Source organism: Dendrobates tinctorius, unplaced genomic scaffold, assembly GCF_039654945.1.
Source record: "Dendrobates tinctorius isolate UK_male_01 unplaced genomic scaffold, ASM3965494v1 ptg000145l, whole genome shotgun sequence".
Classification (NCBI taxonomy): domain Eukaryota; kingdom Metazoa; phylum Chordata; class Amphibia; order Anura; family Dendrobatidae; genus Dendrobates; species Dendrobates tinctorius.
Window position 1 is genome coordinate 10,657,043 of NW_027361812.1, and position 12,236 is coordinate 10,669,278.

The 12,236-nt window shown below is 47.4% G+C and overlaps 1 protein-coding gene across 2 annotated transcripts in view; it reads left to right on the forward strand.

Moving 5' to 3' along the window:
• Positions 1-12,236, forward strand: part of CSAD (cysteine sulfinic acid decarboxylase) — a 126,883-nt gene that overhangs the window by 10,089 nt on the left and 104,558 nt on the right. Inside the window, exons 1-4 of one of the 2 annotated variants that reach the window (XM_073546175.1) lie at positions 2,154-3,914; positions 4,653-4,789; positions 6,732-6,858; positions 6,960-7,050. In XM_073546175.1, coding sequence (XP_073402276.1) covers positions 4,673-4,789; positions 6,732-6,858; positions 6,960-7,050 — 335 coding nt within the window. In that variant the 5' untranslated portion in view covers positions 2,154-3,914; positions 4,653-4,672. Of the gene's footprint in view, positions 1-2,153; positions 3,915-4,652; positions 4,790-6,731; positions 6,859-6,959; positions 7,051-12,236 lie in introns of those variants that run through there. The other variant, XM_073546174.1, reaches the window with a different exon arrangement.

Consider the following 12,236-nt stretch of genomic DNA (forward strand, 5'->3'; position numbering starts at 1 on the left):
GAATCAGGCTTTCAGTCTATGTTGCTCTCTCTCTCCCTTTCCCGTGCCAGCAGACCCAGGTCACTGGGATCTGCTGCAGCACTTCCATCCATCTATCCCTCTCTCCAGGGATCTTCTTCTCTCTCGCTCTCCAACCAACTGACCTCCCATCCTAAACTCTTCCCGCTCCTTGTAATGTAATCTAACTCCACCCACCTCCCAGCACGTTTCGTGTTCCAAGCAGGGAGCCACCAATGGGTGCTTTGCTATTCTCCAAGCAGGGAGCTGCCGAAGGTGCTTTTCTACACTACTTTATGGTGTGGGGTGCAGGTATTGGAGTGTGGTCAGGAGTCTCCACCTTACCTGGATGGTGGGATACCACACCTCAGGAGGAGGTGCAGTACCTCTGTGGCAACTGAGCCTCAGGGGCGCCACAAGCCCTCCTACTCTGCACTTATAACCTGTATTAATTGCACCTGTTTGAACGTTACCTGTATAAAAGACACCTGTCCACACACTCAATCAATCACGCTCCAACCTCTCCACCATGGCTAAGACCAAAGAGCTGTCTAAGAACACCAGGGACAAAATTGTAGACCTGCACAAGGATGGGATGGGCTACAGGGCAAAAGGCAAGCAGCTTGATGAGAAGGCAACAACAATTATTATAAAACGGAAGAAACGCAAGTTGACTGTCCATCTTCCTCGATCTGGGTCTTCATGCAAGATTTTGCCTTGCAGGATAAGGATGATTCTGAGAAAGGTCAGAAATCAGCCCAGAACTTCATGGCAGAACCTGGTCAATGACAAGAAGAGAGCTGGGATCAATAACACACTACGTCATCATGGATTAAAATCCTGCAGGGCACTCAAGGTCTCCCTGCTCGCTCCAGCACATGTCCCGACCCATTTGAAGTTCACCAATGGCTGTCTGGATGTTCCAGAGGAGGTGTGGCGCCCCTGAGGCTTCAGTCGCCACAGAGGTACTGCACCTTCTCCAAAGGTGTAGTACCCCACCATCCAAGTAAGGTGGGAACTCCTGACCACGCTCCACACCTGCATTCCACACACAGGATAGTTCAGTGGGGCCACCTAACAGCTTCAGGCTGGGGGTTAGCAGAGCACCCCTCGTGGAACCCTGCTTCGTAACACGAGATGTGCTGGGAGGCGGGTGGAGTGAGATGATATAAAAGAGTGGGAAGAGTGAGAGTTAGTGGGTTGGTTAGTGGAGAGAGAAGAGAGAAGATGGGTGTCTGAAGGACGTGCTGCAGCAGGTCCCAGTGATCTGGACTGCTGGCACGAGAAAGACCAGAGAAAGAGGCTGATAAGATTGATAACCTAACCTTCCATAAGAGAGATAGAACAGATCGGAACGAAGGAGAATAGAAGAACGGTGGGAAGCTGGTTGAAGAAAGATAGAGAACCCTTCCAGTCCAGAGAGCGCAAAGGCCGGGCCCCGGTCCCCAAGGTTGATTGGATCTTTATGTCCGGCTATAGACACCGGAGGAGTAGTGAGCCACTAACGCCTTGCTCCCATCATAGACTTGGGACACAACAGCAACTGATTAGAGAGCCGGGACGCAGTGAGGAGTCCCCGAAGCAGGCTACAGATGTCTGTCATACAAGTAAAGACTAGGAACAACTAGAGAGAGGCATTCCAGGGTAACAAAGTACTGGAGTGCTTCGCACCTAAAGGCGCATTGGAGGAGTCGTTCAGTATGGTACATGTTGGCGGAGTGTGGAAGGGAGAATCCTATCCTGCCTGGAGGTTGGCTGGAGCCCTGACCTAGAGAACACAGTACGGAGGCAGGCAGTGGAGTGAACTGCAAACAGTGAGTAAAGCTTTGGAACCGCATACTCGGGTGTCCTCCAGTTATTCCCGCACCACTACTCCTGGGTACCAGCATCTATACCATTCTGTGCCTCTCCTCATCCATTGCACCTACACTGCCCTGGGACTACAGCTCCACCTGTGGGGAGCTACACCATCTTTGTTGCACCACACCATCAGTCCCAGCGGATCTGCATGCAGCGTTGGCTCAACATCTTACTTGCCAAACACCACGGGTGGCATCACGAACTATTCTAATAAACTTTAACACCATTAACATCACCACCATTGATATTGGGCGCTCAGGGCCATGGACCGGGTCACTGCTACTGTGACACATTCCCACCTTGACACCGGCCCGGTACCGAGTACCCCGCTGCCCTGGGTGTGCGAGGGCGACCCAGAGGCATTGTAGAAGGTCATGTGGTCAGATGAGACCAAAATAGAACTTTTTGGTATCACCTCCTCCTCTGTGTTTGGAGGAAGAAGAAGGATGAGTACAACCCCAAGAACACCATACTTTGGGGGTACTTTACTGCAAAGGGGACAGGATGAATGCACTATATTGAAGAGAGGATGGATGGGGTTGAGATTTTAGCCAACAACCTCTTTCCCTCAGTAAAGGCATTGCAGATGGGTCGTGACTGGGTCTTCCAGCATGACAATGACTAGAAACACACAGCCAGGGCAACTAAGGAGTGGCTCTGTAAGAAGCATTTCTAGGTCCTGGAGTGGCCTAGCCAGTCTCCAGATCTGAACCCAATGGAAAATCTTTGGAGGGAGCTGAAAACTCAATGTTGCCCAGCGACAGCCCTGAAACTTAAAGATCTGGAGAAGATCTGAATGGAGGAGTCGGCCTAAATCCCTGCTGCAGTGTGTTCAAACTTGGTCAAGAACTACAGGAAACTTCTGACCTCTGTAATTGCAAACAAAGGTTTCTGTACCAAATATTAACTTCTGTTTTTCTATTGTATCAAATACGTATTTCCGGCAATAAAATGCAAATTAATTATGTAAAAATCACACAATGTGATTTTCTGTTTTCTTTTTTTTAGATTCTGTGTCTCACAGTTGAAGTGCACCTACGATAAAAATTACAGACCTCCCCATTCTTTGTAGGTCGAAAAACTTGCAAAATCAGCAGTATCTCAAATGTTTATTATCCCTATTGTATTTATTCATTTTACTCACTTATATAGCGCCATTAATTCGTCAGATTTTTATCAACATCATTATCACTGTCCCCATTAGGGATCACAATCTGTGAAGCTGTTAGTATGGCGCCCCTGAGGGTTCAGTCGCCACAGAGGTGCTGCACCTCCTCCTGAGGTGTGGTGCCCCACCATCCAGGTAAGGTGGAGACGCCTGACCACACTCCAACACCTGCATCCCACACAACATAGTAGTGTAGCAAAGCACCTTTGGTGGCTCCCTGCTTGGAACATGAAGAGTGCTGGGAGGTGGGTGGAGCTTAGTTGCACAAGTGAGCGGGAGATGATTAGGACTAGGTCAGTCTGTGAGAGAAGATCCCCTGAGTGGGATGGATGGAGGGAGGTGCTGCAGCAGTCTCCTGTGACCTGGAGCTGCTGGCACTGGAAAGAGATATAGAAAGCCTGATTCTCCATAAGGAAGAAAGATTTGTAAGGAATGTAAGGAGAAGAAGAGAACTAAGGACTAGGGTCGGAGTGGAACCCTTCCTCAAGTTCTAAGCGCATGGCCGGGGTCCGGTCCCCAAGGTTGTATGGATACTAATGGTCCTGTAGCAGACACCGGAGGAATAGAAGTTGTCACCACTTTATTCCCACACAAGACTTGGGGGCACAACAGCAATGTGAGTGAGCCGGGACTTGGTAGTAAGGAGTCCCCGAAGCAGGCTACAGCTGTCTGCCGTACAAGTAGAGTTCAAAGGAACATCTTAAAGGAGGAACTTGGGTTTAACACACAACCACAAGTACTTCATTACAAGCGCTAGAAAGGAGACGTTCGGAGAAGGCATATGTTGGCGGAGTGTTGGAACGGAGAACTTCATCTTGCCTGGAGGTTGGCTGAGCCCCTGACCTGGAGGACACAGCACCGAGGCGGGCACCTGTATGCACAACAGACTGTGAGTAAAGCTTTGGCACTACATGCCCTGGTGTCCTCCGCTTATTCCTGCATCAACCCACTCAGCACTCCTACATCTCTGTGCTTACTGCACCATTACGCTCTCCTCACTATCTCCCCATTTACACTGCCCTGGGACTACAGCCCTACCTGTGGAGGGCTACAACATCATTGCTGCACCACACCATCTGTCCCAGAGAAGCAACCCTGCAGCGCTGGTCAAATTGACCAGAAACCACAGGTGGCGTCACGTATCATCCACTTATAAACTTTAATCAGCCACACCATCCCCTTTCACATGGACGCCCAGGGCCACGGACCGGGTCACCGCTACTGTGACACTTCCCTCTGAGATACCGGCCTGGTACCGAGTACCCCACGGCCCTGGCGGGCGACCCATTAGTGTGAGACTTTATATGAACACAACCTATTGACTAGACGAATGGCACTGCCAAGTTATCAGTCTGATTATACATTTCCAGGAGGAGTATCAGAGGGATGAGACAATACAGAATTCGATAAGAATTATTATAGAGAAAACAAGTACTGTATTTCATCACACAAATGATAGAAGAGATATCAGGGCAGACGGACAATGATACAGCAGAGAGTTTGGAGCTATGATCCATTTTCCCTTTGAAGACTGATGTAATATAATGTAGGTGCCCGGTCAGATGTTCTGTTTTTCCTTTCTGGAAACAAATAATGAAAAAAAGCTTTATTAATATATGTTTTCAAGGTTTCCAACTGAGCTCTGCAATGGCAAGAAAAAGCCCTTCATTACAGAATGATGAAACTGGGGATGAATTCCTACAGGAGGCTTTTAAGATAATAATGGAGGAGGGTGTGCAGAAAGGCACTGATAGGAATTGTAAGGTAAGAAGTACATTCATTATGGAAAATACTGCTTGCTATCAAGATGATCAACTGCTGTAAAACTCATGTTCCCATGGCTCCACAGGATTGGGGATGCTAGAATATAAAAATATAATAATATAGAAAAGTTGTGGAATCATGGAAATCAGATTTTCAAATATCTAGTTTTATGCTGCTTGCAACGAGTTTATTACTGGTGGTCTGAGGAATATTCTGCCACGCTAAATGGATTGGGCAAATCAAGATCCACTACTGGCAGCTTCCTTTGCACTTACCGAAAGATGAAGTACCAATATGTGTTCTTTGTGAGACAATTCCAAAGACTCTGTGGGCCATTGTATCACATTTATTCTGTGCACAGCAGCACAAGCAAAATGTGGCCTGGTGTTGTCTGGTAGAAATGATCATACCACTGGTTCCACAATCAAACCAATGTAACACTGAGCTGCAATAAATACTATAGATTATGCCACCCCACACCACAATCCCATGAGTAGGTCCTGTGTGAGGATCACTTGTGAAGGCTTCTTCATGTCTTCATGGCACTGCTCATGTGAACTTGCCAAATTTAAAGAATGGTATGTAGTGATCTATTCTGTACTAAAAAAGTGAAATTGGATGTCACATACTAAGCATAAGGCATCAAACAGTGTCTACACAAACTATCAGAGGGCATTTGGGCTAAGAGCCAGACATTCAGCTACAGCTGGTCCATTGACCTCATGACACCACTACCAAAAACTTTCATGATACAGAGCAAGACTGCAATGGAGGTTGGAATGGACGTCTGTACTCTTCAATGCTGAGTTATTTTGCCTTGGATGCAATCATAGCTGGAGACTGATTTGGAGACCAAGTGGGCAATACCATGAAAAGGCCTTCATGACTGAATTGGAAAGTGTCCAAGTGTCAACACAATGCCAGGCCACATGTTGAGCAGCCGAAAAGTGCTATCATGTTAATAGAAACCGTTGGTACAACTCAATAGTGGTGGTGCACAATTAGGGTCCCAAGCCGTGAACTTGTGAATATAAACTTGGCACACACACGTGGATTCCAATGCAAATTAGTGTTTTAATAAGGTACAGTACATACAGTGCGAGTGCCAGCAATGACGCGGCTTCCACCGTTTGTCCTGGGACAAATGGCGGAAGCCGCGTCATTGCTGGCACTCGCACTGCGCAGGACAGACCGATAAATGGCCACAAGCAGCCTGCTCAGCTATTAATGGCTCTTTTGCCTGCATATTAAAAGCTCACAGTGCATCACAGGGTACATTGATGAAGGTCATTCAGACCGAAACGTCACTGTATGTACTGTACCCTATTAAAACACTACTTTGCATTGGAATCCAAGTGTGTGTGCCAAGTTTATATTTAAAAGTGCTATCATGACCTGCAGCATCTCCATCTCTGGACTTGTAACCCATCGCACTGATCTGGGACATCATTTGCAAAGGGAGCTGCCAGAAGCAGATCTTGATGATTTGCCCAAGTGTATGGCAGAACATTAATCAAACAATTAATAACCTCACTTATAGCAGCGCAAGTATATTAGTGTGTGGATTTCTGCATGTGGTGCTCATACTTGATACTGAATAAATAAAAATGTTATGTAGCATACTATATATTATATATATATATATATATATATATATATATACACACATACACTAAACTGTAATATGAGGAAGAGTTAACTCAAAATCTGCACAAGGGACCTTAACTAAAATTTGCCATTTATAATGTTGGTGTCTTGAGGTACTGGGGCTGAGGTGCCATTGATACATCAGAACCCCCTATAGGACATATCTAATTGCAATATCTAATATGCTAGACAAATGAGGCTTTTTTGCTTTTCTTTATAACCTATTCTCCAACCAAGAGCACATAGTGATATATGGAGCTTTGGTCAATATTTTCTCCATGTTTTGCTATTATAGGTTTGCGAATGGATGGAACCAGAGGAGCTAAAACGCCTTCTTGATTTAAGTCTACGGAGCGAAGGAGAACCTCAAGATGTTTTGCTGGGTTACTGCAAAGACATCATCAGGCTGAGTGTTAAAACAGGTTTTTCTGATGACCTCTGATCCATAGTGCTACAATATGACTGGATAATTGGCGATTATTATATAAATTTAGTAGGTTTATTACATTATTTTGATCAAAAGGGCACCCACGATTCTTCAATCAGCTATTCTCCGGGTTGGATCGCTATGCCTTGGCCGGCAGGATGATAAGTGAGGCCTTAAACACCAGCCAGTAAGTGTCCGCAAGTCTGGGGTTCTTTGTGCGTCAAACTGAACATTCATTAAATTGTTATGCGAGTGATAAAGACACTGTGGAAAAATCACAAATGTTAAAATATTAATCCTCAATCTGAACTTGATTATTATTGATAGAGCTAGGGGAATACAGAGAGCGGTAAGAGAATCAGTACTATATTTCAGTACAAAGAGGACCTGCTAGTTCTGCTGACATTTCCATAAATTTTGTTGATGTTTCCATTTATACTTGTAGTCACCATAAAAATAATATTCGGGAGCATATTTATTTTAATTTTTGCTGTGTGGTTCCTCAGTTATTCTTTGTAGAAGTCTCTGAATAAATTGACAACTGCATGTTCCCTTGGAGAGGGGGGTGACAAAGTCAAAGGGGCATTTCCATTTTCAGGGTCATGCTTCTGGATTCAAACCGTTGATTCTGTGGTCAGTGTCTCTTCACGCTGAGCCGCAGCAGTTACACTTTTTCTTTGGGTGTTTTAGTTCTGTTACCTTTGTGTCTGTCGGTTTTGGTACTAGGTGTCACGATGACACGTCCTGTGTGACGCGACCCGCAGGCCGGTAACTAAAACAACAAAACGCGGCACGTGATACTGTCCTGTGTGACACGGCCTGCAGGCCGGTAACTATAACAACAAGACACGGGGAAAGGGGAAACAGTTACAACGGTGGGCCCTGCGATAGGGAGAGGGGACATGGAGACCTCCTGCACTCCCCTGAGTCAGTGTCCCTAACGCTCCTAACGCTCCCTATGCCGGTTCCGCATCGGGCGCCGATCAGGAACCTGTCGCCCTGGCACACCCTACACCTATCCCTTGCTAGGGAGCTGGGTGGCGCAGGCACTGGCCCCACCGCTGTACTAATACACACAAAGGAAAAACACAAACAGGGAAACACCACTTAGCTTTACTCTGTTGCACTTGCTCCTGGCAACAGAGTCCACCACCAGAATGCAGCTCTCCTCCTGAATAGCTACCACCAAGCTCTGTCAGAGCGACAAGGAAATCCCCTCTGACTCCTTCCACACCAGGGCTAAGACAGTGCTGCAAGGAGCGCTCTCCAGCTCCTTCCTCCACCTAGGATGGTTGAAATGAACACTATCACCAACACTGATTGCAACACCAGTGATTCTTTTATAGCAGAGCCAGGCAATCACACCTGCATTAATCATGTGCACTTAACTAAAGAAACCAGAGTGCAATGACGCTCACCACCACCGGGGGCAAACTTGAACAAAAGACACCACAGTGCAATAATCCCAATGGCCACTGGGGGCAAAACCCAACTCAAGCACAGCTTAAGAAAAACAAGGTTACCTGTGCTTTTTATCAGTCCTGATCCAGCATGGATGATGACAGTACCCTCCCCTTAATGAGGGGCCTCTAGACCCTCAAGACCACTCCTCATCAGGGAACCACCTACAGCGGGGACGCCCAGACCCAGAGTTCACCCCAGCAACTACCTGCACATCAGGTTGATGACAAACGCGCCCACTGGTATTGGCAACATTTCTGGAGGCACCACACATCTCCGAAGCGCTGACCTGGGGAACGAGTTGTGTATGTGTATGTTTGGTATGAGCGGGTAACGCTCCACAACACACTTCCGCTGGATGTTTTTTGGTGGCCACCCATACACGCTCGTTCACACACAGGTCTGGACCTGAACGTTTATTGCCACTCGTTCGTTTGTCACCATTTGGAGAACTCTTTCTGGGATTGACAACAGAGGCGTCCCCCTGTGTCACCACACTCACACCCCCGCACTTCACCAAGGGGTATACCACCCTCCAACCCCTTCACCACGAGGTCTGCTCCTCCCAGGGTTGGCCAATGGCGAGGGTTGAGCCTTGCCCTTACTCTTCTGCAGCACATCTGCTGCTCTCACCGGAGAGGAAGGGGTCCGTTGAAGAGAGACGGCAGAGACAGCAACTCCTAGGCAGCAGCCCTCCCACGAGTGCCCCCTGCTGACCACTTCCCTCGCCCGCCAATCTATTACTGGGTTGTGTTTTTTCAGCCAAGGGAGGCCTAAAACAATAGGTACTGACATTCCCTCCAAGACGTAGCATGACAAGGACTCCTCATGATGTCCTATACGCAGATGGATATTCTCTACGACCTTGTTCAAGCTCTCCTGGCTCAGTGGAAGAGAGTTTATGGCCTGGACGCTTATAGGTTGGGCTAGCGTCCTACACCTCAGACCATGAGTCTGGACAAAGCGAGCATCCACCAGACTGACTCCTGCTCTGCTGTCCACAAGCACTGGTATCACCTCCGGTACCCCGCCAGCCAAGACCTCTGCTGACATGGTACCTTGGGAGGGCAAAATGGAGGAAATGTATACTCCCTGGTCACCTCCCTCCAAGCGACAAGGGGAATGCAGCTTCTCAGATGGCACAGATAATTTGGCGCGCAATGGGCAAGCCTTCAGGACATGACCAGTCTGCCCACAGTACAAACATGCCGACACCACTCCCCGAACCGTAGGCAGCTCCGAATACAAACTAGCTCCTCCTACTTGCATAGGTTCATCTGGAGACTTGGCATGAACTGGGCAGGCTCTCATAAAATGGCCAGGCTTCCCACAGGAAAAGCATACCCCCCCACCACGACGAGCCGCAGACACCCCCTTTTTTGTATCAACAACACCGGGCTGTCTGGGTTCCTCCATCTGCACTGGTGGGTCCTCCTCCCTAGTGAGGACATCAGAGGGCACTTTTTGTATATGTCTTTCCCTAAGGCGTCTATCCACCCTGATGGCAAGGGACATGGCGGCCTCCAGCGACCTGGGGGCGGCGTACTGCACCAGAGTATCCTGCAACATAGGAGACAAACCCTGTACAAATTGTCTCCTAAGTGCAGGGTCATTCCACTGAGTGTTAGTGGCCCATCTCCTAAACTCTGAGCAGTACTCCTCAGCAACCCGGGCTCCCTGTTTACACCTACGGATTCGGGGTTCCGCCAGGGCGACGCCATCAGGATCCCCATACACAAGTGCCAAAGCCGCAAAAACTTGTCCATGGACACCAATGATGTAGAATCGTCCGTTACGGAGAAGGCCCAGGACTGGGGATCCCCTTTAAGAAGGGACATAATAATTCCCACCCGTTGCTCTTCACTCCCTGATGAACGAGGGCGCAGCCTGAAATATAATTTACAGGCTTGTTGAAACACCAAGAATTGATCTCTCCCTCCAGAAAATCTGTCAGGGAGGGATATGTTGGGTTCTGGCTGAGCCTGTCTCTGAACCAAGCCCCCAAAGCCCACCAACTGCTGCAGTTGCTGCACCAACTCACTGCGCAGCCCCCTAATCTCCTCAGTTAGGGTCTGCAGCATTTGGGCAAAGGTCTGAACTGGGTCCATGGCTCAGCAGAAAAAAAAGTTATGGTTGGTGATAATGTCACGATGACCCGTCCTATGTGACACGACCCGCAGCCTGGTAACTAAAACAATAAGACGCGGCACGTGATACTGTCCTGTGTGACACGGCCTGCAGGCCGGTAACTAAAACAACAAGACACGGGGAAAGGGGAAACAGTTACAACGGTGGGCCCTGCAATAGGGAAAGGGGACGTGGAGACCTCCTGCACTCCCCTGAGTCAGTGTCCCTAACGCTCCTAACTGGCCCCACTGCTGTACTAATACACACAAAGGAAAAACACAAACAGGGAAACACCACTTAGCTTTACTCTGTTGCACTTGCTCCTGGCAACAGAGTCCACCACCAGAATGCAGCTCTCCTCCTGAATAGCTGCCACCAAGCTCTGTCAGAGCGACAAGGAAATCCCCTCTGACTCCTTCCACACCAGGGCTAAGACAGTGCTGCAAGGAGCGCTCTCCAGCTCCTTCCTCCACCTAGGATGGTTGAAATGAACACTATCACCAACACTGATTGCAACACCTGTGACTCTTTTATAGCAGAGCCAGGCAATCACACCTGCATTAATCATGTGCACTTAACTAAAGAAACCAGAGTGCAATGATGCTCACCACCACCGGGGGCAAACTTGAACAAAAGACATCACAGTGCAATAATCCTAATGGCCACCGGGGGCAAAACCCAACTCAAGCACAGCTTAAGAAAAAAAAGGTTACCTGTGCTTTTTATCAGTCCTGATCTAGCATGGATCATGACACTAGGTGTTTTTTATTTACTCTTTTTGTCTGTCCTATCATCTTTTGATTGCAGCTTTAAACACCTTCCCCTATTGTTATTTCCTGCTAGTGATAGACTTTGTTGCATTCAGTCACTGTGTTGTAGTTTCTTTTGTTTGCAGTTGTTTTGAGTGTGATTCCTTGACTCCTCAGGGAACTGCTACTCTAGTGATCCTAGGAGCTGCTAAGATATTCACGGTAAGCCAACTGGGAGGGTCCTTGCGTTATCTTAGTGTGCCAACCTCCGCTGTCAGGCATGGACAGAACCAAGGTCAGAGAAGAGCAGGGACCTGTCAGATTCAGATGTTTCTTTTCCTGGTTTGTACGTTGCCCTTACTAATGCGCTTTGTCAGTCATAACATTTTAGTATGTAGAAACACACATCTTTGACAAATAGAATGGTAAGGTACATTTGTAACAGGAATAATAGAGGAACAACACAACTAAACTGGAATTAAAGGGAACCTGTCAGCAGGATTTTGCACAGTAACCTACAGACAGTGTCAGGTTGGCGTCGTTATACTGATTAAAATGATACCTTGGTTGATGAAATTCATCTTGTGGTTGTTGTTTAATCTTTATTTTCATTTTTGAGTTAATGATATGCTCGTACTCCGGGGTGTCCTGTGGGGGGCCTTCATGTGGTGCTTTGATTAGATATTCATACCGATGACTTCTGACAGGTCACTGATCCCTCAATAACCTGCCCCCTAGTTTACATAATGAATATTATATATACAGTATATTGTGAAAGAAAAAAATCCCCTTCTGCAGGCAGGCGCCTGCGCTGTAGCATGATCACATATGTACTGTGTATGTAATCCTTTTCTTTCAAGTTATTCATAAGTTCATAAAAAAAAATCAGTTTGAAAATGGCTGCACCAGTAGCAGCTACCGGCAATCCGCTACTGCACAGGGGCCGCCATCTTGCTGGAGAAAGAAAAAATTTAGCACCTTTTATGTTTTTACTCTGGATGAGCAATTGGTAGAATATGCTGTAAATTCTAGCAGA